The 26,571-nt window shown below is 45.1% G+C and overlaps 1 protein-coding gene across 4 annotated transcripts in view; it reads left to right on the top strand.

Moving 5' to 3' along the window:
- The window catches only part of GRIK4 (glutamate ionotropic receptor kainate type subunit 4), a 470,359-nt gene that overhangs the window by 265,963 nt on the left and 177,825 nt on the right, over positions 1-26,571 (top strand). For all 4 annotated transcript variants that reach the window (XM_081843083.1, XM_081843085.1, XM_081843086.1 and 1 more), the window contains exon 3: positions 25,126-25,290. In XM_081843083.1, coding sequence (XP_081699209.1) covers positions 25,126-25,290 — 165 coding nt within the window. The remainder of the gene's footprint in view (positions 1-25,125; positions 25,291-26,571) is intronic.

The raw sequence follows: 26,571 nt of genomic DNA on the forward strand, positions 1-26,571 counted from the left end.
ACCTGCCACTTTCATGTGGATGCAGTTCTTGGCACCCACTGACATCCCAGAAAGGGTGGCACGGGACTTAGTTGAACCTGGATGGAGTCAGGGGTTTTCTGTTGCTGAAAGACAGCAACCTTGTCTGGCTTCCTGGCTGGTATGTCCTCTAAGCCTCCCATAACAAATAAATCAGGCATGTGGCTCTAATCCTTCTGGTAAAGGGAGAATATTCACAAGTTATCTGGCCCGATGAAAACAAGCTTGTTCAAAATGTGCCTGATTCCATTGTTGTTGTTTTTTCCCCTTTCCACTGAGTCCCTGCAAACGTGCCCAAAATTTTGCTCCATATAAATGGAATTAACCAATTAGCAATGTGCTGGCAGCCTTGGAATCTCAACCTGGCAGCTCTGAATGCTTTGCCCCTCACTCCACACATCACATGCTTTGCGGCGAACTCTTGAGCAGGGGCTACCAACCAGTACAATTCAGTACGGATGCTGCAGTGAGGCCAGGCGAAGACATTAGCATCCTTCAAACCAGTAGAATTGGCACAGAAACAGCTTCTACTTCTCTGTAGGCCAGATCAGGAATATGTGCTTTCTGCAGGGCTTGGTAAAGATGCCAAACCTGATGTTTGCAGTTTTAAATTTCATTTCAGCACCTCTTCATATGTTCTCTTTTGTGCATACAGTACCAGGGCTTGCAAACCTTTGGGTACACATTTTCCATGGACACCCTCCACCCTCCACCCCCCACATCCACACACTCATGCATTCACACACACAGCAAACACAACTCTCTCTCACTTCCTCTCTTATCAGCAGTTAGGTTTGAAAATTTGTTTTCCTCGCAAACCTAATGGAGAGTGGTGGGGTGATCTTCCCAATGAGTGAGTCGAGGGAAGCAAGAACTAACTTTCCACCTTCAGGTGCAATTTCCAGAAAGTGTGCCCCACCACCATAATGCTTGGGACACAACAACAACCTTCTACTGGAACCCTATGTGGCGATACCAAAGATTGGACTTGGGATCTTCTACATACCAGGACAAAACAAGTTTCCTCACAGCCATAATCTCCATGCCTGGAAACTCCTGGTTAATTATTGACTTTATGTTATTAAGAATGAATGGATTGTTTCTTGATACAAAACTTCCAAAGTGGTGTGACAATAATTTTTTTTTTACAAAAAAATTAAAACAATAAAGCCACAAAGATCGATAAAATGAACAAGAAGCAGGAGACAGAATTAATAAAACAGCAGTCCATAAAATCCATGAAACGAAGCAGAAACAATTCTGCTAAAAGCCTCGGTGAATGAAGAAGCCTTAACCTGGCACAGGAAGGATAGTAGTGCAAACCTGGCGCCTGAAGGATAATAATGTTTTACTTTTTAAACAAGCTTCTGTTGCTGCTTAATGTATTGATTGATGGTGCAGCTCTCTGCGTTTTCCAGTGTTGTAAGCTTGGCAATCTGATAGATGGGTGTCTGCTTTTTATTTACAAGTAGGTAGCCGTGTTGGTCTGCCATAGTCGAAACAAAATAAAAAAATTCCTTCCAGTAGCACCTTAGAGACCAACTAAGTTTGTTATTGGTAGGAGCTTTCGTGTGCATGCACTCTTCTTCAGATACCACTTTTTATTTGTAAGCTGCTTTAAGCAATTCCTTAGTGGAGGAGAAAAGCAGGAAATGAGAGAGGGAGAGAGAGAGAGAGAGAGAGAGAGAGAGAGAGAGAGAGAGATGGTTAGAGCATGGTGCTGACAACAACAAGGTTGCAGGTTCAGTCCCCATAAGGGACAGCTGAATATTCCTGCCCTGCAGAGCATTGGACTAGAATGATTGATCCTCAGGGTCATTTCTAACTCTATGATTCTATGAGACATTGCAGTCTATGAGCTTCTTGCAATGAGATAGAATATGAGGATATATATGCACTTCACAGATCTCTCAAGGGAGGCCGTTCTAAAGGCTGTGCTCCTCTCTCTCCTGTGATCACCCATCAATTTGCAGAAGGAAAGGACCCCCAAGAACTCCCTCAGAAGTATAGATCACAAATTAGGTCGAGGTTCATATGGGAGGAGGAGGTCCTTCAAGCTACAACAGGAATCTTACTCTGTGTCAGCAATGGAGGCACATTTCTGGCCCCACAGGCTAGATCCTTACCTGGCTCCACCTTGTAGGCCAGCTTTGACAGGTGGGCAGTGCAACCCACCTGTCATTCACCTGACAGCATTATTTCAAGTGATGGACAGGTGGGTTTTCCTGCCTATCTGTCAAAGTCTCTTCCGAAGCACTTTTCAAGTGCCTGGCAGCCAGCTGGTTGTTGGGTGCTTGGGAATTACAGTGCAAGGGGCTTTGCTGCTCTAGTGTCACTAAGTGGTTTGCATGTAAACCACTGCAAAATTTGAGCTTTCCCCTCTCCATTTTAGCAGCAGTTTCAGTGCTTGGTGCTATTGGAGCAACACATATCCCACCATCAGCAGATGAGAGGCGGGGGCACCTTGCTCCAACATAGAAACAGTCAGGAGCTCACTTGAAGCTCCAGATTGTTCTTTCATAGCCACGTTGGTGCCCACCCCACACTTAACATCATGCAGGTGAGCATGGTTTAAAGACAAAGACCTTGCAGGCCAAATGGAGAGGCTTCACAGGCCAGGTTTTGCCCATTGGCTAGAAGTTCCCCACCCCAGCCTTACACTTTAGTTTAGCTAGCATGCCAGTTAATCTGGACCACAGAGGTATTGCTGTATCTACCAGTAAATTGCAGCAAGCTCATTTCTTAATAAAATAAAAGCCTGTTATTGAGCTGGTACAAGGAGGTTCTCCATTTCAGGAAGGAAACAAGAGATGCAGATCATATGATGCTGCGAAATTCAAGGGCATATAGAGAAGCAGGAGTGCAATTATGTGATTTAATTAAATGATTACGATAGGGGTGAAGTCCTTCGCAAGAAGCAAGACTGGGATTGTTTACTTTTGGAAGGAAGGTGGATGAGAGAAAGAGTACATTATTAAAAGTACACTGAGAAGACTTATTTGGCTCGCCTCAGAGAAGAAAGAAGGCACCCAGTGATAGAAGGTAGTAAATTCAAAACTGATAAGTGAAAATAATGAAAGCGTTTGTTTGCAAATCAAAGGTGTGTGCGCATGTAAAAATCTTGTTTATAGTCTCTCCTACAATTCTGGCCTCCGTACTTTTTGCCCACCCCTCAACTAAGACCTCAGAAGAGATTTAGCTAGTGAAACTGAAGTATTAGTCCTGACTTTTGCTCCACAGATGGATCTGCACTTGTTTTGGGCCCTGATAGGCAAATAAAGAGGCAGGCACATAAGCTGGGGTTTAACTGGGCCTCTTTTATTTAGACTTTAACTTATAATAAGCGGGGGGGTGACTATGGAGCAGGAACTGACTTAGCTGTATAACTATAGCCATTGGGCAACCTGCCTTGGTCACACCCTGAAGGTGAGAAGGGAGGCCTTGGCTTGTCGCCAGGACCACAAAACCCCAGGTGAATGGGGGAGTTTGGCCTCAAAGGACCTTGATTTTGGCCCCTGTCTCAAAACTGCCTCTTTACCTCCACTGTCCTCTATTGGGGTGCTTTGAAAAATTGCAAGGCTTCTTCTCTCCAACCCTAACATTGTAGCTCCCCTGCCTGCAAGGGCCTTGGCATCCTCCTCATCCTTGCTTAGTGTGTCTCATCCAGACAGAGTGAGCTGCTAAGTGTCATGCGTGCAGGGTGCTCTGCTAATGCTGGCCTCTTTCCTTCTTTTGCTTTATTCACTGGTGACAGTTTCATAAAACCCAGCCACCACTCACTATCCATCAAATCTCAGAATCCAAAGTCCAGAACGCCTTGCATCTCTCCACTCCATCATCGCCGCTATAAATCCTGACAGGTATCTTTTCGCCCAAATTCCCAGTGCCTCGTGTTTCTACATATCATTTCCTCCTTCCTGGTTTTGGTTGGCCAAGTACATTTTATTACTTATCACCCCTTCCCCCCCAGTGCTAAAAATTTCTACTGGGTTTAATTAAATCTCCTGTTCATCTGATGCACATGCCAAGTGACTTTGCCCTGGAAGGCTCCCCCCCCCCCTCTCTCTCTCTCTCGGGGCCAAGTTAGATTTGACAGCAGAATAGATGTGCATTGAAACCCTGATCTGCCACCATCCGGCAGAAAGCAGCTAGTCCTTGGCTTTAATGAGCAGAAGGTCCAGTAAGGTAGGGTAGGTAGGGAAAGCTCAGTCCTGCGCCACTGTCCTTCTCTGTTGCCCCTTTCACTCACTTCCAGAATCAGACTCAGGAATGGTTGGAACAAGGGGTTTGTAAAGAGGCACGCCTAGGGTGGAATGAGAGGGTTTAAACACCCTGATCTGCTGCTACTGCAAAGAAAAGAATAAACCATGCACCTTAAGTCCAATCAGACACATATCAAACAAGAAGTTTCACAGTTTGTGATTCCATTGAGTGATATGCAACTTACCAGCTATGAATCAGACTATGGCAGGTCCTAGAGACCCTCCAAAAGCCTGCTTTTGGATCTCCCAAGCAAGCATATGTGATTTATTGAGACCCTGATAGGGCACCACACATGGCTAATAATGGTCTCCTGCATTTCAGCTCAGTGGGCCACAGGGCTTGCAGGCCTAAACAAAAGACATGTGGGAAGCTCCAGGTTAGGTTTTTCTAACTTCTGTCATTTACAGAATGGACATGTTGTATATTAACTGTTTATTGCAACAGCCAGGGATGATGCATGAATGTGAATAGGTGAAAGGCATATCTAACTCTATAACAAGCCTGCTCATGCCATCCTCACACGATCTCAGAACACAGGGCGTCTTTAAGAGAGTCAGTTCAGACATTCAAATGCAAGTCATTGAGCTACGTATGTGCCATATTTGAACTGGCCCTTTTGACTACAACTGATTTCTTGTAAATATCTGACCACATGTTGAAATCAGAACAGAGCCACAAGAAATGCTGTGCTTCTGGTGGTTTGTTTTCATCTAATCAAGTGAAGTTATATTTCTGTGCAAAACAAGCAAATGCATAACAATTACAGGGAACGCACAACAATTACAGGGAAAGGTCATGCTAGCAGTCGTTTTCTAAAATTACACATGGGGTGTTAAATGGTGTAGCTAGAGTTCGCATTAGGTGCCACTCATGACCCTCTGACAAAAGGAGGAGTTTGGAGGGCAGCTTACTGTACTCTTAACCCACCAGGTTCCCACAGTTCATGAGTGGTCTGCTAGGGCCAGTTAGCAATTGGTGACTTTTACCTGTTCAGATCAGATTTTCCTCAGAACTAATCTCTTGTGCTTGGGTCATGCTGGCTGGTTTCTCACAGCCATCTGGTTGGCCACTGTGAGAACAGGATACTGGACCAGATAGTCCATGGGCCTGATCCAGCAGGCTCTTCTTATGTCCTTAGGCTTATCCTGAGTCCAAATAATAGAGAAATCACCCAGCTTATTTCTAGGACAATATGAACTGGAACCCTCTCCTTCCCCTCCACCATCCTTGTGAGCCTCCAATCCTTCTTGCTTCCACCCCATGCATAACCACCACCTCTACTGACATTGAAGTAACCCTTGGGGAAACTACATTTCCCATGGGCTATTTGCAGGTGAGGAGATGAGACCTACCTCCCTGTCTTTCAGTTACTTGCCATGGCTTGCCACCACTTTCCACATCCTTTCCACAACTGGACTAGGAGATAGCGCAGGTGAGAGCTTTTGAAGGAGCGACGCAGGGGATGGGATGGGAATTCTTCTCTGACTCAGGTTGAAATCTAATTCAGAGAAGAATTCAGAAAAGAACAGTTAGGAGCCCCTTGGACTTGTATTTCTGAGCCTGGAGCTATGGTCACTGTGACATTATTATCAATGGTCAAGATGTTCCCTGCTTGCCTCTTCTTCTAAAGTCCTCACTGCAGTCTTTGATCACTCTGATGCTTTTCTTTCCCTGTGGTTTTTAGCACCTTTGGGGAGTCAAAGGCAGCATGTGCATGCAGACAGCTCTTGTTCCTTTCCAGCATCTTTCTGGATGCTGTTGCTAGGTGAGAAGCTGGAAGTTCTTCTAGCTGCAGCTACTGCTATGCCTTTACTTTTGATTGAAGAGATCACACTCCCTGCTATGCCTGTCTCCCCATCAGCCTCCGCCGCCACCCACCCGCCCAGCCAGGGGTTTTCATTACAAAGGCATTAACTGCCATCTGGTGACAAGGTTTGCAGTCCGGATGGCAAATGATGAACTCAGCTGAAAGAGGAGTTGGTGCATGTGAAGCAAAGGCAAAAGAGACAACATCCTCCAGACACCCAGCTTCAGAATGACAGCCGGACTGTCTTCCTCTCTTTGCAACATGAAGGTCCTCTTTCCTCCCCTCTCTTGCTTTGTTTGTTCAGTCAAGTCAGACAAGGCATGACTCACTTGAGCCCACTCTCCTGCTCTCCTCTTGGCTGCCTCTAAAAAAACTCACCCTTTTTTTATTCTGCAAAATCAAACCACCCCCTCCTTCAAGATCTGGTGGCCCATGAATGTCACACGGTTATGGCAGGTGTTTTGAGCTTATGGGAGAAAGATAGCTGCACTCCTGTAGTTCTTGCAAGGAGAGAGCCGTTATACCTGAGATCACAAAAGGAGGGAGCAGCAGACAGTAACCTGGCAACACACTTCCTTGGGTGTACCAAATAGGACCATTTTTACCTGGACCGAGAGATAAGCTTTTGGCAGGGAAATGACATTCTGAGTATTAACAAACCTCCTCTATAGCCCAGCATCCTTCAATGATGTCCCTGGACATTAAAATAGAGCCAATACCTTATTGTCTTCCCTCCGAGGCAATTTTGAAGAAGCTGATTATTATATTTTTAAAAAATATGCTTGATACACACAAAACAATGATTAAGAGAAGGAAAAATAGACCCTATTATTAAGGAGTGGAATTGCAGAGCTCCAGGCTATTTTGCCTTTCCTCTTCCTACCCTCACCCCTCCTTCTTCACCTGAATTCATTCTCGCTCTGTTTCTTAAAAAGGGGGGGAGGAGAGAGAGTCAATTTAAATGTAGCTCTCAGGCCCTGTCCAAAAGCAATAAGAGTCAGAATGGCATGATCAGCTAAACATTATCAAGCCCCTTTGTCTGTCCAGGAGAGAGGTTAAAATTTAAGTAATCCTGTGCGCGCTCTCTCTCTCTCTCTCTCTCTCTCTCTCATGCTCTCTCTTCAGTGCAACTTTCCTCCTCCCCTTCCTTTCTAGAGTAATAGTGGGTATTTTTAAATCCACTGGCAGCAGGGTCCATCACAGAAACAGAAACAGAAACCCTCCTGCCTCTCCACTGGAGCTCCACTTGACAGCCCCATAATGAGGGACTTTGCAAATTCCTCACAGTTTACTGAATTGACAGCCTGAAGGGTTGAGACTGTCTCCAGCAGAGGGGAAATTTACACACAAACAAACCCAACAACAAGACGCAAACCTTGCAAACATCTTTAACCCAGCCGAAATACCAAAGAAAAGACAAATTGCATGCATCTATCTATCTATCTATCTATCTAGATCTATCTATCTCCAAATGTGTTAAATATTCTGATTAGATTTCAGTTGGGCAGCTCAACTTGAGGTAGTAAGAGAAGCCCAAGAGGCTCGTGGCTGAATGTTCAAATTGTAGCTATCACTGAATAATGGGGAAGGGAGAAGAATTTTGGAGATGTATATATGGGGGTCAGGAGATGCTTTCTTGAGCAGATATTTGATACCAGTGCTGCATCAGCTTAGTCTTTGAGTCCTTCCCTTGCTTGAGTTGTCTGGAACCATCAGTTGTGAACGCAACATGTTGCTCAACTCGACCATGCTGTCAGCTCCCTGTTTGTGGCTAGGTATGGTTCATCCCTATCAGCCAGTTGAGGCCAATCATGTAGGACAAATGCGGCCCTGCCCAGTCAAGCTCTGTTTGCACTCCCTCCCAACTGCTTACTTTGCTGTCTACAACCTCTCAAAGAGAGTGACACTGGCCGTCAGTCTCCTCCTTCTCCTTGGTCTCAGTGTTGCCTTTGAGAGAAATGGGGAGCCTTTCAAAATTATCCTTCAGAATAATGTATTCCAGTGATATATAAGAGGTATCCGTAGACAGCAGTTTAAACATTTATATTAAGTTTGACCTAGCAAAGTCAGAGAAACCCAATGATAGTTTGGCAGTTCGGAGACCATGCAGTCATCGCCATTCACTGCTTAAAGTGTGACTGTGCTTAGAACATGAATTATGAATTGATGTACAATACAAACTTAGCAATCATATTGGTGCTGCCAGCATGTTCATGTTATAAATATAAGAAAAACAACTATTTTATTACGTCTGAGAGATTGAATATAGAGGTCTCGTTTTCTGTTGTCAAACCTGTAGGATTTCCTAAATGGTTTCGGAAATTTGGTTTCTATTAAATAAACCTGTCACACACCCGTTTGCCCATGAGGAACAGTTTTCCAAATTGGTTTCAGTAAGTCTATCTGCAGTTTCGAGAAAAATACAAAAGAGCAACACACACACCGAATCGTTACAAGTTTGGTATTCAGAAGAAGAAAAGCCCTCTGATTTCTGTTTATTTGTTTATTTTGCCTTTTGAAGTCAATGTAGCCTTTGATAGTAGGCAGTGGAGATATCAGATAGTCTGTTGCAAATAGATTAGTTGATTCTAATGTCCCCAGATGAAACAGATGACCATGACATCGATGCCTATGTCTTTATAAAGGACAAGAACTGCTTTTGTTTGTTTGTTCGTTCATTTCTTAAGGGATTTAATGAAAATGTGACACCTTCCACTGGGAATACCACCCTGCTGAGAGCCTGAGGGCTCTGCTCCTGCCTCTCTCCACCTGGCCCAGGGCAGGGCCTGGCAGGTTTTAAAAGGACTGCTGCTGCTCAGCAGAGAGGGCTTCTTCCTTTAAATTGATTTTTTAATATCATTTTAAATTGTTTTCTTAGTGTTTTAACTGTTTTTATCTGAGTTGTAAGGGCATTTTGTAGGGTGTGCCTGGGAGGAGAGGAGTGGGGGAGAGCAGGGGGAGGCCCAATGACAGTGGTTCTGGGTAGGGGGAGGTATGGCATGGGAGGGGGATCAGACAGGGTAAGAGGCACACGGCACAGGCAGTTAGGGTGGTCATTTCTAGAGGGTGTTGCTTGGGGAATGCTTTTCAGCCCTGTGGAGCCTTCAGTGTGGGGTTCCGCAGGGCTGGATCCTATCTCCCACGTTGTTTAACATCTACATGAAACTGCTGGGTGGTGTTTTCTGGAGGCTTGGAGATGTTGGCTGTGCCTAAGTGTTATGCTTCCAAACTGAGTCTTTGGACTCCCAGTCCCTGAGTAGTGATAGCTCTGAGCAGGACACAAACCCACTTCCTGGCCCATCCCAAGTGGACCTATCAGCACCAGATCCTTTACAGACCCCCCTGAGCCCAAATGTTGTACCTTTGACTATGCCACGGAGGAATGGATTATGGACTCCTCTGACCATAAAGAAAGTTTTGCAGAGCTTTCTGCTGCCAAACCTAGAAGGAGTTTCACCAAAGGACAATGGTCCTTTGATGTGTTGCAGCCTATAGAAAGTGAAGCTCCAGCTCCAGCCCAAAATATAAAGGTCTTGCAATTGAAACATCCAGTCAGTGAGACAACTTGTCTATCCTGCTCTGGACTGCAAGGTTGGCACTTGTGATCGTGAACTTCTTTCTGCTGAATTCTTTGACCCATCACACTTGTTTCTGTCCAGGGTTCTGACTTCACTCCAACACAATGCCAAATGAGACGATCCTGGGCCTCCCTCCCACCTTATGTATCAAGACACTCAGAATGCCCCTAAAGGAAGGCTTGTATTTGAAATGTCAACATACTCTATTGCACATGGAGGTTGCTTCCTTTCTTTTCAAGCTGGTACATCTTGCCTTATGACTTGCCCCATTAATATTTGCACTGTCTACAGCCTTGGGAAGAGTATAGAAATTCTCAATGAGATGAGGACAAGTCACATGGTGAGAAGTTGTGCAAAATTGATGAGCCAGTCAGGGATTACTTGCAAGCAGAGGCTGTTCTCTGGAGGCTGTCGCCCTTAATCTTAGTATCATAAAGTTGAAGGGGTCTTGTGGACCATCAAGTCCAACTCCCTGCTGAATGAAGGAAATCCAGAAATATTATCATGGATGTAGTGGGGGCTTTGTGTGGTGGGCATAATGTGGACTCTGAGCTTGCATTTTGCAGCTAAAATTGTATCCATTGGCTTTGACATTATTAATTTATATTTATTTAGCTATCTGGATAAGGAAATTATATTGAGCTCTTCCATGGTTTAAGAACAGTGGCACAAAACTTGCACTTTAAAAAGAAATATGGCTCTCCTAATTTATGTGTTAGTTGAATATTAATATGTAGAATTGTATTTACCACTATTGTATATGCATCTCTTTGATGACTTTCCATGCTTTTGTATTGAATATACAGTATATTCAATACAAAAGCATGGAAAGTCATAAAAAAGTCATCAATGATGGAAGTTGTCCTGAATGCTGTGTGTGTGTGTGTGTGTGTGTGTGTGTGTGTGGCAACACTGAGAGTAAGGAGGAGGAAGCTGCTATGAAGTGCCACTCGCTGGACTTGTAAGTAATAAGACAGACAGCTGGGGTTATCTAAAGGCAGGCTGAGGTTTCTAGGACAGTACCCTACTGGAGCAACCTCCACTGCCCAATTCCTTGCCAACCAGATGGGATTTCCAAAAAGTGGTGCTTTGTCCTGGATCTTTGGCAAGTCAATAGAAAAATCACGCTTTTTGGCTCAGCAACTTTGGTGTTTGTCTAAAACAAAACTCAACGACTTTTGGAGTCTTCCTTAAAAAAACTAAACATCTTTTGGGTGGTCCTCGTTTTTTTCCTTTTTGAAATATGGCAACCCTAATAGGGCTGGCTCATGCTACAGAAATGGCCTTCTTGTGTGTCCTGACCAATCTAGTCCAGCATCCTGTTCCCACAATGGCCAATCTGATGTCTGTGGGAGACATGAAAGCAGCACCCAAGTTTAATAGCACTGTCTTCTCCTGTGGTTTCTAGCAACTGGTCCTCAGAAGCATAGCCATCATGACTAGCAGCCACTTAGAACCTTATCCTCTGTGAATTTTTCAATTCTCTTTTAAAGTCACCCATCACAGCCTCCTGACACCAGTGTCACAGGCCCATAACAGCAGAATGTAACAGTGCTGTCATTGCATGGGTGCCTATGTATCTTGCAAGGAACTCCAATCAAAGGAACCATTTCCCCCACTCACGTCCCATCACAGGGAAGCCAAGAAAATTAAGGAATTTAAAGAAAATAGGACAATCGAGCCCACAGAGCCATTTTGTGGCTAACACAGTTCAAAGGTTTTCCTGCAAATTTGGAAGGATTAAAGACTTATTTAATGCATGTCTCCATACTTTACTGACAAGAATAGATGAAAGTGAATTTAAATAAAGATTTTATTCGCTTCTTAATTATGCTGTTATTATGCCAGTTTTGGCAAAGTATTCCCCAGACGTAAAGTTTTCAAAATCAACCTTTTAAAACATTAAATTACCCTTTTAGTCTGCCAGTGATAATGATAAATACAGCTCAGTTCAATCTCATTACCCACTCTGATTCACTGGCTGGATTAATATTTGGTAAAAACTAACTGCCCTCGCAATAATCCTGTGGATATGTAAAAGAAATATTAATGGCACACAATTACAAAATAAATCTTCAGGGAATTGGGTTTCTGCATAATTAAAAAATAGGTAATGAGGGAGTTATTTTATGCAGATGTGGTGGCTATCTACTAGGTGGAACCGGGAGTTCCTTGCCAAGTTTCCAAACTTTTACCTTCAGCTTACCTGACCTTGCCTTCATAACAATTTCTCTGCTGAGGAGTCGCAAACAAACAGAGGAAGAGCCTACTGGATCAGGCCCATCTAGTCTCATTAGACGGATGGGCACAGCAGCCATTTTAATATCCCATAATGCTTGTGGGCCCTAATGAGGTGTCACTTAGTGTGTTTGGCTGCAATTCAAGTCATGAGAACAGGCCTGGAAAAAATATGTGGTACAGTGGTACCTCAGGTTACAGACGCTTCAGGTTACAGACTCCACTAACCCAGAAATAGTACCTCGGGTTAAGAACTTTGCTTCAGGATGAGAACAGAAATCGCGTGGTGGTGGCAAGGCGGTGGAGGGAGGCCACCATTAGCTAAAGTGGTACTTCAGGTTAAGAACAGTTTCAGCTTAAGAACGGACCTCCAGAACGAATTAAGTTCTTAACCCAAGGTACCACTGTATTCCTGGTGCTGGGTGGTAACTACATTGCCACCTTTATTGTTTTACAGACAGAGACTCTGTGCCTTTAACAGCAACGGGCAAGCCTCTTCTCACCGCTTTATCTCTATGCCTGGAGAAGCTTCGCCGGTTGCTTTCTGCTTCTGTTAACTGTACAGAACTTGCATCCATAAAATGGTTCCAACTCTACCTGGCGTTCCTCCCTGCCCCACACACCTTCCTTCATTTTCTTATTAAATGTAGTCTCCATGCTTGTTAACTTCTTAAAATCCAGAGATCTACATTCATGGCCTTAGAGGAAAGCTCAACCTTTTCTCAATTTCATAACGAGCCAAAGATTAACCGCACGTGCTTTGCACTTAATGATAGCACTTGTGTGCAAACAGAGTGGAAAAAAGACGGCATTGCCTCCAGGATGGAGGATGCCTGCCAAGGCATCTGCATGGCGAAGCCCTTCCATATACTTCCTTAGCTGCTTCTGGTCAGATTTAAACACTCATTAAAAGAGAAAGTCAAAGCAGGCTGGGGAGCTTTGGAATTTACCTGGCCTGGTTCTCCAAAGGAATTCTGCATTGCTGTGGTCCTATCTGCTAGTTGAGATAGTCAGAACATAAAGAAGAGCCTGGCCACTGGGTCAGGCCAGTAGTGGCTCATCTGTTTCCGCTTCATGTTCTCACAGTGGCCAACCAGATGCCCATGGGAAACTCACATCAGGACCTGAGCACTTGTGATTCCCAGCCACTGGCATTCAGAGGTACCTGAAGTACAGTGGTACCTTGGTTCTCAAACTTAATCCGTTCTGGAAGTCCGTTCCAAAACCAAAACGTTCCAAAACCAAGGCACACTTTCCCCTAGAAAGTAATGCAAAATGGATTAATCCATTCCAGACCTTTTAAAACAACCCCTAAAACAGCAATTTAACATGAATTTTACTATCTAATGAGACCATTGATCCATAAAATGAAAGCAATAAACAATGTACTGCAGTCACACAATCAATCAATCAATCAATCAGTAGCTGAACTGGGTTCCACACAGTCACAAAAACAAAACAAAAAAGCCACAAAAACAAAAAGGCAAAATAAATAGCAAAAACAGACAGACCTCAGCGTAACACTCAAAACGGAAGCGTGGCACTCAAATCGGAAGCGTAACCCCCAAAATGGAGCAAGTTCAGCTTCCGAAAAAAGTTGGCAAACCAGAACATTTACTTCCGTGTTTGCAGTGTTTGGGTTCCAAGTTGTTTGAGTACCAAGGCATTTGTGAACCAAGGTACCACTGTAATCATTGTGTTTACTAGTGAATAATGTATCTAATACAGAAGTATCTGTGAGTTGGTCCTTGCATCACTCTAAATCCCTAAATGTGTGATATATATATATATATATATATATATATATATATATATATATATTACATTTCTTTCTCACCTTTTCTCCAAAGAGATCAAAGTAGCATATGCACCCCCCCCCTTTTATCCTCACAGCAACCTTGTGAGGTAGGCTTGGCTGAGAGAGACTGGCAGGCACAAGGTGACAGCCAGTGGGCTCCATGGCTGAGTGGGGATTTGAACCCTGGTCTCCCAGGGCCAGGGCCAGCACTCTAGCCACTGACTCACAATGGCCTGAGAGCCCGCATCTCTCGCATGCTTCTTTTTGAAGGTGAGGCTCAGAGCAGGGACGTCTTGTCAGTTGCACCAGCAATCTGGAGTCCCCTGCCCAGGAAACCCTGTATTACATAATCCTTCATCCCATGAAGGCTTTGACAGACCCCCTTATTGTAGGCCTCATATCCCACAGCAGCCTTTGCCAACCTGCTGTGCTCCAGATGTCTGGAATTGGGAGATATTATAGCCTACAACATCCTGAGGAGGACACCAAGTTGGCCAAGACTTCATAGAGTAACAAGCCATAAGCATACACCACTGAAACTAATGCATAGGCTTCCTGATTTCTTCCTTTCCATTTCCATTTCCATTTCTACTGTTATCTTTCCCATGCCAAAGTTTAGGCTGTCCTCTTTGTAAAGCATAATGTGTATTGATGGTGGCACTGTGTCAAAATAGTAAATAACCACCACCACAACAATCTTTTCGTCACTTAATTTAAAAGCAGCTGGTTTGACAGAGAGAATTTTCCCTGGGGTTGTCAAACTAAGTTGTTGTTGTTGCCGCTGCTGCCGCTGCCGCTGCTGTGATATGTTTCCTTTTGTTTTTGGATCATTGGTTTTGTTTGTTTGACTTTATTGTCCAGCGTTTTTTGTACTTTTGAGTAGAGAAGCTTGATAATAGTCACCAGATTCCTCTAAATTACTGCACAGTTTATGACTTGCTAGTTGAATGGATGCTGCTGGCTCACTCAAAAAGTATATCAGGAGGCATTCAGCTAAGTTTTACTCAGAGTAGAACCATTGTCATTAATGTGCGTAACTGAGGACTTGTCATTGCGCATCTTCCGTAACACTAGTCATCCAATGAAGCACGATGGTGGGAGATTCATAGGCACAAATTTATTCACCCTGTACAATCCAGATGTTGTTGAACTACAACTCCCACCAACCCAAGCCATTAGATATAGGGGCTGGTAGGAGCTGATGGGAATTGTACTGCAACAACATAATATGGGGTGCGCCACAATATCTGCCCCTGTGGTACATAGTTAAACTATGAGATTTGTTGCCACAAGATGTGATGATAGCTACAGGCTTAGATGATGTTAACAGGATGTGTGTGACATGTTCATGAAAGGTCTGTTGTGGCTATTAGCTATAACAGCTACCTAGAAACCTCTGTGTTTGTAGGCAGTATATATCTGAATGCCAGTTGCTGGGGTGGCTGTCTTGTCATGGTTGTGGGCTTCCTAGAGTATCTGGTGTGTGATGCAGAACTAGATTTAAGTATTTCTAAGTAGGAAGTACCAGGTGCTGCTCAGGAATTCGAGGAAAACAAAAGTCCTTTGGAGGTTTTTAAGCAGGGGTTGGATGGCCATCTGTCATGGATGCTTTAGTTGAGATTCCTGCTTTGCAGAGGATTGGACTAGATGAATCTTGGGGTCCCTTCCAACTCCACAATTCCATGATCTCCAGTGCCAGAGGCAGCATGACTCTGAGACTGTGTGCACACCATACTTCAAGCAGTGGCGTAGCGTGGGTTGTCAGCACCCGGGGCAAGGCAAGTAATTTGCGCCCCCTAACCCGGGGCAAGGCAAGTAATTTGCGCCCCTAACCCCTAACCTGCCACCGCTGCCAGCTTCTTCTTGCTGCTGCCTGGGCTGGGGTATTTATGGTAAGGTAGCCACGGCGGCGGCAGCAGGTCCGTGTCAGGTGATCTGACGCAAGTTGCCACTGGCACTGCCGCCCAAACGACGCCGCTTGCCCGGAGGAGGAGGGCATAGAGGCAAGGAAAATGCAACAAGGCCCAGCAGCTGCAGCAGCAGCGGCGGCGGCGGCGGCGGGGCTGTGAGGAGGGGCTGCCTGGCACGCCCTCCGCGGCCCTGACACGCGGGGACTGCGGCGAGCGCTGAGAGCCGCTGCCTGCCAGACGCCTTCAGCCCGGATGCGCACACAGCTCGTCGGTTCCGCGAGACATGGAGCTCTGCTACAGCCTGCACCCGAGGCTCTTCGGTGACTCCGGAGGCGGCGAGCGCGCCCCCCCCCCAGATGTTGCACCCGGTGCGGCCGGCCCCCCCTGCACCCCCCACGCTACGCCACTGACTTTAAGGCACATTTCAAGTATGCACGCACTACAAGAATCCTGGGAACTGAAGGATGCTTGAAAATGCCGCTCTGATGTGTAAACTACAGTTAACAGGCTTGTTTTTTGATGGGCGGGTGCTTCAGAAGTCCTTTAAACATTTGGTGTGTATGCAGCCAGAATGTGAGTTACTGGGGAATGACAGAGAGAGGGCTATGGTGCTCATGTCCTGCACAAGGGCTTCCCATAAACATCTGGGATGGTCACTTAGGAACTGAATGCTTGACTAGAGAGCCAGTGTGGTGTAGTGGTTAAGAGTGTTGGACTCATAATCTGGTGAAGCGGGTTCGCTTCCCCGCTCCTCCACATGCAGCTGCTGGGTGACCTTGGGCTAGTCACACTTCTCTGAAGTCTCTCAGCCCCACTCACCTCACAGAGTGTTTGTTGTGGGGGAGGAAGGGAAAGGAGAATGTTAGCCGCTTTGAGACTCCTTTGGGTAGTGATAAAGCGGGATATCAAATCCAAACTCTTTTTCTTCTTCTTCTTGACTAGATGGGCTCTTAGTATGATGCTGCAGAGCTCTTCCTGAGTGATGATATCCCATAATTCTTCTTGACATACAGTCATACCTTGGGTTGAAGTAGCTTCAGGTTAAGCTTTTCGGGTTGCGCTCCACAGCGACCCGGAAGTAATGAAGCACGTTACTTCTGGGTTTCACCGCTCGCGCATGCACAGCCGCTCAAAATGATGTCACGTGCATGCACGGAAGCGGCGAATAGCAATCTGCACACATGCAGACATGCAGACGTGGGTTGCGTTCACTTCAGGATGCGAACAGGGCTCCGGAACAGATCCCATTCGCATCCAGAGGTACCACTGTATAAGCATTGTTTTTATGTGAACAGGGAAACATTACTGGTGGTTCTTTTCCTCAATACTGTGAATGAGGTACACCACGAGGTGCCCGGCTTCGCTCAGTTGCAGACGCCGATGCCTCGGGCTGGTTTGTTGCCCTGGGCTGTGCTGGGGTGGGCGCCAGGCAGATCTTTGCATCCCAGCGCCGCATAAACTTAAGACAGCCCTGCCTGAGACCTTCTGCATGCAAAGCAGATGCTCTGCAGCTGAACTACAGCCTTTCCCCCTATTCTATTTTAGCCAGTGGAAATACAAATGTTTTTCATGCCCAGAACTTAATGCAGCAATTGATTTAATAGCTATGGGGCCTTCTTTCTTAACCTTCATTCCAGGCATTAATTGTAACGAGGCCAGAAATTATTATTTTTTGAGACCTTAAGAAGGTGGGGGGGGGGGGAGAGGACTGACTGGAAACCTTAGCAGGCCCTGCCTCTCCTCTTCAATCTATCGCTTTGATTCTGGGCACTCTGTCCAAAGCAGATGGCAGCTTTTCAGAAGCTGTCCAAAAAGGCTGCCTTCCCTAGTCCAATCAAGAGCCCTCTGGCCATTTTTCTACATGGCTGTGACAGCCCTTATGAACATACAAAGTTGCTTTATGCTGAAGGAGGCTCTCTGGCTCAGGGTTGCCCACACTATAGACAGTGGATCTCCAGATTCTTCTCGGGCAAAGTGGGTCTCCCTACCCTGAGATTCTTTTAATGGAGATGCCAAGGATTCAGCCAGATGCCTCTGTCATCCAAAGCCTGTGCTATCATGTGGTTTGTATCCAGCTAGGTTCTGCTCAGAATAGACTTGTTCAAATTAAAGAACCAACATTTACTGTTTTCATTAACTCCAATGGGTCTACTTTGAGTAGAGCTAGCATTGGATACAACCCAATTATGGTAGAGTCTATGATGCGGGTGGCGCTGTGCTCGAATCCCTGCAATGGGGTGAGCTCCTGTTGCTCGGTCCCTGCTCCTGCCAACCTAGCAGGTTGAAAGCACATCAAAGTGCAAGTAGATAAATAGGTACCGCTCCAGTGGGAAGGTAAACGACATTTCCGTGTGCTGCTCTGGTTTCGCCAGAAGCGGCTTAGTCATGCTGGCCATATGACCTGGAAAAAACTGTGGACAAACGCTGGCTCCCTCAGCCAGTAAAGTGAGATGAGTGCCGCAACCCCAGTCGTCTGTCAGGGTCCTTTACCTTTACCTTTTAATGACTGCCTAGGGTGTACAGCAGGCTTCCTCAAACTCAGCCCTCCAGATGTTTTTGACCTACAACTCCCATGATCCCTAGCTAGCAGGACCAGTGTTCAGGGATGATGGGAACTGTAGTCTCAAAACATCTGGAGGGCTGAGGTTGAGGAAGCCTGGTATACACACTCATTTTTTGCCTCTCTTATAGAAGGGCTATAGCTCAGTGACAGAATATCTGCCTTGCATGCAGAAGAACCCAAGTTCAATCCCCAGCATCTCCAGGTAGGGCTGGGAGACGCTCCCTGCATGAAACCTTGGAGTGCTGCTGCCAGTCAGTGTAGACAATACTGAGCTAGATGGATCTATGGTCTGACTCAGTAAAAGGCAGATTCCTGTGTTCCTGCATATCATCTCTGGTCAAATGGAGTTTTGCAGGTTCCCAAAGTACAGTTAAGAAACTTCAGGTGCCTCCAGACATCCTTTTAATTGAGCAGTCATGATCGTTTGTGCTCATAATATCATCAGGGTGCATTTCTGTGATGGCATTTCTGTGTCTGCCAAAGTTCTGGGGTAGTTGTATTGTTTTCCTTGGTAAATAGGTCCACGTCCCATCATTTTTTGCTAAAATCCTGCAACTTTTCAGACCGCAAATACTCCACTGGTGTGTATGTATGTTCTGTTTTTGCTGCAGTGTTGCGCAAGGCTGCCCCTCCAAACAGCAAAGATGTGGTAACACAAGGAAAGCATGGCAGAACAACTAATAAAACAGAATGATGCACCCATTATAAATCCACTACAGTGGTACCTCGGGTTACATACGCTTCAGGTTACATACGCTTCAGGTTACACAGACTCCACTAACCCAGAAATAGTACCTCGGGTTAAGAACTTTGCTTCAGGATGAGAACAGAAATCGTGCTCTGGCAGTGCAGCGGCAGCAGGAGGCCTCATTAGCTAAAGTGGTGCTTCAGGTTAAGAACAGACCTCCAGAACGAATTAAATACTTAACCCAAGGTACCACTGTACTATGATTGGCATGTTGCAGAAAATACCCACAAAAAGAACACCGGTCAAACTTTTCCTGAGACTCCTCCACCTTTTCTCTGCTGCTTTTAACCACCATTAGTGTTACCAGGTGCAACTTTCTAAACACTACTTTGGGAAGCGAAAGGGTGGCAAAAACCATTCTTGGAGGAGCAAGGATTTGGTGATACACATTACACATGCAAATGATGAAAACCAGGGGAAATGAACAGCGTAATGGGAAATATTTGGGTAGTGTGCAGTACTCCATTGATTCACCCCTTAATGTTACAAGAGCCAAGTTTAACCCACACAGGCACAGGCTTAAAAAATACCATTGGGGAGGGAGAGGCTACAACAAATGGGTTAAGCACTGTCCCCGCCCGCCCCCGCCCCAATTTCTCTTCTGCAAAACAACCCCTCCCCAGGGCACTTTGCAAAGTCACGCAGCATGAAATTTAGTCTTGAAAAGTCCTGGCGGAGACAGCAAATTTCCTCTGCATTTTTCAAAAATTACATGGCATGCCCAGGAATTGTGTGCATATGTATTAAAATGGGTTTGAGGTTTTTCTTCTTCTGCTCATTAGTAGATAGCTGTGCATTCTTGTGCTGCCTTGAAAAGCTTTGCAAGCACGCCGGTGGCCCAGGAGCTAGCGTTCTGTGATGTTGGTGCCGGGTTTCGGAGAATGGATGTGCATGAATAGCGGCTCAGGAAACAGAGCGTGCATTATCTGTCTAATTTATCTCGCCGTCTCTCAATTCGTCCATGCCAATCCTGTTAAATTTAATGGGAGATATGTGTGTACTTGCAAGGGAAAAGATGCTATTTTATACCACCAGCTCCTCTTTCACTGTTGTGTTTATTCCTTCATGTGGAGTCCTGGCACTTTAGGGTTGGGTGGGGTTTTTTTTTACCTTTTAAGCTAGAGCGATTAAGCAGAGCTTGCTGCTGTAACCAGGGGCCAGCGGAGGCTTTCCTGCAAAAATGGTAAAAGAATTCAAAGCACCACCACTGGGCCCACCCACCTACACGAACCACTTAACTCTGCCCACTTTCCTGCTCTGTTCTATAAGGATACTTTCAGTCAAAATCTGTAAGGGACAAAAAAAAACCCTGTTCCTCTGGTTGTTCGTTTCTGCAGAAAAGTTCAAACCATTCATTATTTTTTTTAAAGTCACTTAGCAGAAGCTTCATGACAACTATTCTGATGTTATTTTTGCATTGCATTGAAAAACTCTACAGTCTGGTATAAAAACAGGCATGCCGGTTGCTTGATTTATCCATTCTCTCCCAGAGTAGACCTCTGGGACCTTCTCCTTCACTTGGGCTCCATCTTCAACTATACATTTAAAGCAGGTTCCCCCCCCCAAAAAAAAAAATCCCAGGAAACGTCGTTTGCTAAGGGTGCTGAGCGTTGTTAGACAATCCCTCTGCCACCTCACAGAGCTACAATTCTCAGAGTGGTTTACCAATCTATCCCGCATCCCAGCAAAATCTGGGAGTTGTAGCTCTGGGGGGTCTCCTAACAATGCTCTGCACCCTTAACAAACTACAATTCCCAGGATACTTTGGAGGAAACCCATGCCTGTCTAATATGGCATGATCCTGCTTTAAAAGTATAATGCTGATGTGGGCTTAATATTGGGATGACATTGTTCTGCCCAGACACTGAGGTCCAGCTCTGAGGGCCTTCTGGCAGTTTCCACACTGAGAGAAGTGAGGTTACAGGGAACCAGGCAGAGGGCCTTCTCGGTAGTGGCTCCCACCCTGTGAAACGCCCTCCCACCAGATGCCAAGGAAATAAATATCTGACTTTTAGAATACATCTGAAGGCTGTTTAGGGAAGTTTAGGGAAGTTTTTAATGTTTGGTGCTTTATTGTGTTTTTAATATGCTGTTGGAAGCTGCCCAGAGTGGCTGTGGAGGCCCGGCCAGATGGGTAGGGTATAAGAGAAGAGGAAGAGGAAGAGGAAGAGGAAGAGGAAGAGGAAGAGGAAGAGGAAGAAGAAGAAGAAGAAGAAGAAGAAGAAGAAGAAGAAGAAGAAGAAAAAGCACCTTAAGTCCTTTCAGATGATTCTTCATCCTCTAAAATTTTTAAAGTGGTGGGAGGAGCATTTTGGAACATGTCTTAGGACAGGAGTTCATCACCTCTTCCCTACACTTCTAAGTCTATGAGATGAATGAATGAATGAATGAATGAATGAATGAATGAATGAATTGGGAAGGGGTAGCTTCTTGCAGGCTCTGTCTCACAGAGTCAGATGGGCCCAAAGCAAAGGCACCTGCTGAGTGAGCAAGATGCAGGTGATTGTCCTTTCCTGTAATGGCTGTGATGTTCACAGACTTCAGAAGCTGCTCTCTGCAGGGAAAGGCGTTTCTATGTGGCTGGCTGGGTGCGAAAAGCCTCCTGTATCTAACTGATGGTTTCCAATTTACGAGGAAGGACCATAGCTCAGTGACAGAGTGCATGCTTTGCATGCAGACAGCCCAAGGTTCAATCCCTAGTATCTCCAGGTAGGGCTTTGTGTGTGTGTATTCCTCTCTGAAGCCATCAAGAGCTTCTGCCAGTCAGTGCCGGTGATACTGAACTAGATGGACTGTCAGGAACCAGCTGGATGAGGAAGAGCGGTGGGAGCTGCCCACCCAAGAGCTCCCCAGGGAGGAAACAGAAGACGATGTGTTGAGATCCCAGATCCTGGTGATGGGACACTGAAGAGCAGTCTGCAGAAGGGATGAGCTGGGAGGTGCTAGAAGCAAGGGGTTTGAGCAATCAAGGGGTTGTTCAGGAGAAAGAGGGCCTTTCAGGAGAGGGTTAGAGGCTAAGAGTCACAGTGTGAATGCAGATTCAGGCTGAGAGGAGTCAGAGGTTGTCTTTGCTACCCAGAAGCAGGACAGCCCCAGTCCTGGTGACTCTTGTCCCCCTCTGACACCCCAATCAAGGAGAGTCCTGCACATTGCTGAGCAGTGGGTCAGATAGGCCCAGAGGAGGAGCCCAACCCCTCTTTGCAGCCTTTGGAGGGATCCAGAGGTAGACACAAGAGGGGCAAGTGGTCAGTTTCAGACTAAAGTCATGGTGTTTTCAAGGAACTATAGGGACCATAGATGATATATGGATAATCAGTTGACTGAACAAGTTAAAGTCTTTAAATAACCTTATTTTTCAGTCAACAGGGTCATGGAGAGCACATCAGAAATATGCAAAGGAAAAAGCATCTCACAGTGCCAAAATTCTGACATGCTTTTTCCATATGAAAGGTGGCAGTCATATCTCATCAGCACCTGAAGTGTGTAAAGCTAAACCCCTAGCACAGTTATTATATGGGGCTCAGATTTGGACAGGCGCTCACCTTGGAACTACAGAAGCTGTTTAATCTTAAGTTCCTAAGGCAATTTTTTCCTGTTCCATCCAGTGTTCCAAATGCTTAAGTTCCTAAGGCAATTTTTTCCTGTTCCATCCAGTGTTCCAAATGCTTCATTGCGCTTGGAATCTAATCTCCCCTCTGTTAAATTACAGATTTGGTGTAGGACATTTAATTATTGGCTTCAGCTAAATTTAAACCCCACCGGTCTGCTACCCTTAGTACCGCAAGATTGCCATGAGAGCACTTGGACTAAAATTGTCAACCAAAAGTTTTACTTTTCTGGTTTACCATCACGACAGTTATTAACACTGGACTTCAGTAAAGCAAATAATTTAATTAGACAGTGCCTATATGATATTGAGAGACAGAATAATTTGGCCATGATGAGGAAATTTTGTACATGGAATGATTATTTTCCACCTAGTTATTTTGACACGTTGGCAACCACTTTGCAAAATTTAACAATTCCAAAATACAGACGTGCTTTCACTTGTGCGAGATTGAATATCCTGCCTTCAGCTGTACTTGAGGGTCGATTTTAAAAAATTCTGCTGGAAAAACAGTCATGTCCATGTGGAGATGGCTGTATTGAGTCAGTGGTTCATGTGCTTCTAGCTTGCACTCTTTATAAAGATTTGAGGGGTGAGGTTATTACCCTTCTATTACTATCCATACCAGGTCATTCAACCATTGCTACTGTGTCATTTCTTCTAGCAGATCAAGATAATCAGCTGACAGCAAAAACTGCAATTTTTTTAGCAGGAACAATTAAAATAAGATCTATTATTTATTGATGCAAACCTCCAGAATGTATTTTGTATAGTTAAGCTTTTACCTCTGTCTCCAGTATATTTTATTTTATTTTATTGCTATGGCTAGTGGCTAGTGGCTGATGCAAATAAAGATTCTTCTTCTGGTCAGTTTCAGCAGTGTCTCAGCTGGATTAAGGGGAGCCAGAGGACTCTGCTCTGTTGTTATTTTCTGCTAATAAAAAGCTAATTCCCTGCCTCCCATGTGCGTACCTGCCCTGTGGTTGACCTGGCTCACTTGTAAGCTCCTTCACATGGACTGATGGTCTTACTTGGTATCAGGCAGCTTCCTATAAGATGTGAACTTTATCCTTCCATACCTCTGGGGAAGGGTTGTAGCCCTATGGTAGAACACCTGCTTTTCATGCAGAAGGTCCCAGGTTCAGTTCCCAGCATCTCCTGCCATCTCTTCTCTCTGAAATCTTGGAGTCCCACTGCCAGTTGAAGCTAGATGGAACCATTGGTATGACTCAGAATAAGGCAGTTCCCTGTGTTCCTGTACCACTGTAGTCCCTTGTCCAAATAATTCTTCCTTCCAATTCTTAAGCCACAAGTTTAACATGTGTCAACAATGTGATACAGAAGGAAGGAAAAGCTAATGCTGTTCTAGGATGCCTCAACAGAAGTGTAGTGTCCAGCTCAAGAGAATTAATAGTGCCACTCTGTTCCGCCTTGATCAGAAGTACTGTGTCCGGTTTGGGGGGCAGCACAATTTAAGAAGGATGTTGACAAGCTGGAATGTGTTCAGAGGAGGGCAACCAAGATGATCAAGAGTCTGGAAACCAAGGATTATAAGGAACAGTTGTGGGAGCTGAGTATGGCCAGCCTGGAGAAGAGAAGACTGAGAGGTGATATGATATCCATATCTGAAGACCTGTCAAGAAATGTGATTCCAACTAAACATTAGGAAGAATTTTCTGAGAGTAAGAGTTGTTTGACAGTGGAACAGGCTGCCTCAGAAGGTGGTGGACTCTCCTTCCTTGGAGGTTTTTAAAGAGAGGTTGGATGGTTATCAGGGGTTCTTTAGCTGTGATTCCTGTATTGTAGGGGTTTGGATTGGATGATCCTCAGGGTCCCTTGCAACTCTACAAGTCTCTGTTTCATGTCTCTTGTTTGCTCACATTCCTCTGAGCCTTCTTGTCCAAGGCTTCATTCCTAGCCCCTTGCTATCTTATCAGGCTACTGCCCCCTCCTTTCCTGCCTCTTCCTCGCCCCCCTTTCCCTAGGCACTTTTCAGCTGTTGTGCCCCCAGAAGCCTCAGATGGTGTAGCTACAGACCCCTTTGCTTGTTCCATTCCACCATAGGGCAACTTAGTCCTTATTAGTGCCAGAGGAAGTGAGGGTTTGAGGGCACACACAGAAAAGAATAATTCATGAATCAAAAAGGCTCTTCTTGACCCCCTTCACTTGCTAAAATTGAATAGTTAAGAGCAACATATTTTATTAACAAGAATTGACAAACAGTACTGCAGACTTCTTCCTGGCACATCGTTGAATATTGAGATTGATGTTAAACGCCTTCTGGTTTTTTTAAAAAAAGCAAAACCAAAAACAACAAAACCAAAAACCTTTCTACAAGCAAGCAAAACGCAGCATTTCTTTCTCGTCTGCTGCAATGCAACAATTTGAGTGGACAGACTGGATTTGTATAGGACCTGCCTTGAAAGCAGCCTTCTTATTCAGGCCACAGAAGAAGAAGAAGAAAAACAACCCTCCTCTCATGTTGCCATCTTGAAATGTGTAGTTACTGATCTACTTGCTTGCAGCCTCCATTTTTATGCCCTTTCCCACTCACCTTCCATCTGTTATGGGTTTTTTTCTTTGTTTGTTTTGCAGCCGCCATTTTGGACGACCCGATGGAGTGCAGCAGAGGCGAACGGCTCTCTATCACCCTGGCCAAGAATCGGATAAATCGAGCTCCGGAGCGGGTGGGGAAAGCCAAAGTGGAGGTGGACATTTTCGAGCTGCTGAGAGACAGCGAATATGAAACAGCCGAGACCAGTATGTATGTCTCTTTGACCTGGGTTTTGTGAGCAGTGCTCAATTTCTAAGAAGTAATAACAATAATAGTAATAACTGGAAGTGCCAGCTTCTGAACTAGAAATCCTACCTTTGTGCAGATGTCTTACTTCTGTTTCTGTGGTTTTCTGTTGCAAACTCATGGTTCTCTCCCCTCCCCCTTTCCCATTTATTCTCATGACAATCCTGCGAGGTAGGTTAGACTAAAAGGTATTGACTGGTCCAGGGTCATCCAGTGAGCTTCATGGCAGATTTGAACACCACACCACCCTTGTTCTCAGTTCCTGCTTGGATAAAGAACTAGGAAAAAGAGTTTCATGTGGAGAGAGATTGCTAAGCACTCTGTGAATTGTAGCTCTGTGAGGAGACTTCTAACAACCTTCAGCCCCTTAAACTATAACTCCTGGAATACTTTGCAGGGAAACTGAAATATACTCGGAGTCAAGAGTGGATTTCATGCTCTTTATTCAGCTCATAGTGATGAGGAGGAATGGAATTTCCCCCAAAATGTTTGCTTTATATACATTATTTACACAATGGGCCCCACGTGATTAGCTGATTCCAGGATTCTCCTGTAGGCCAATCAGGTCGTGGATTCACTTCCATCTGGAGCTGGATTGGGTGGCTCCTGTGGACCAATCAGACTGCTGCATTCTGGAGCCTATTGTTCTAGGACCAATCAGACTGCTGCATTCTGAATCCTATTGTTCTAGGACCAATCAGACTGCTGCATTCTGAATCCTATTGTTCTCGGACCAATCAGATTGCTGCATTTTGGATCCTATTCAACTCAGTACATAACAGAAACCATGACTGTTTAGAGTGGTATCATAGTGCTTTGAATGTGTGGTGTGAATGCGGCTCAATTCTTTTCTTGTCTTGTTCCCATGGGACATTGGGGTTGGACTTGATGACCCCTGGGGTCCCTTCCAACTTTACAGTGCTATGATTCATGGTCCCTCCTATGGATTGCATTCAGAAAGAGACGTTCCTCTACATCCTTATTGCCATAAGCAATCTAATTGGAACCAACGGGATTACTCACAAATAGTAAGCGTTGTGCTTGATTGTAGGCTCCAAAAAGATCAGGACTCACATTAGTAACACTGCATGTCTCTTTAGCTGTGACAGTGCCCTCAAGACATTGGCCTGTGATAATTACCTAAAGTGTGTAATGGGGTTTGATAATGGCCTAGCAGGATGGCTGTGCTCCTGACGCTGAGCCCCTCTCTCAATTTATGAAACACACGTGAGTAAAGACCG

The sequence above is a fragment of the Podarcis erhardii genome, assembly GCF_964252035.2.
Source record: "Podarcis erhardii genome assembly, chromosome: 16".
Taxonomy (NCBI): domain Eukaryota; kingdom Metazoa; phylum Chordata; class Lepidosauria; order Squamata; family Lacertidae; genus Podarcis; species Podarcis erhardii.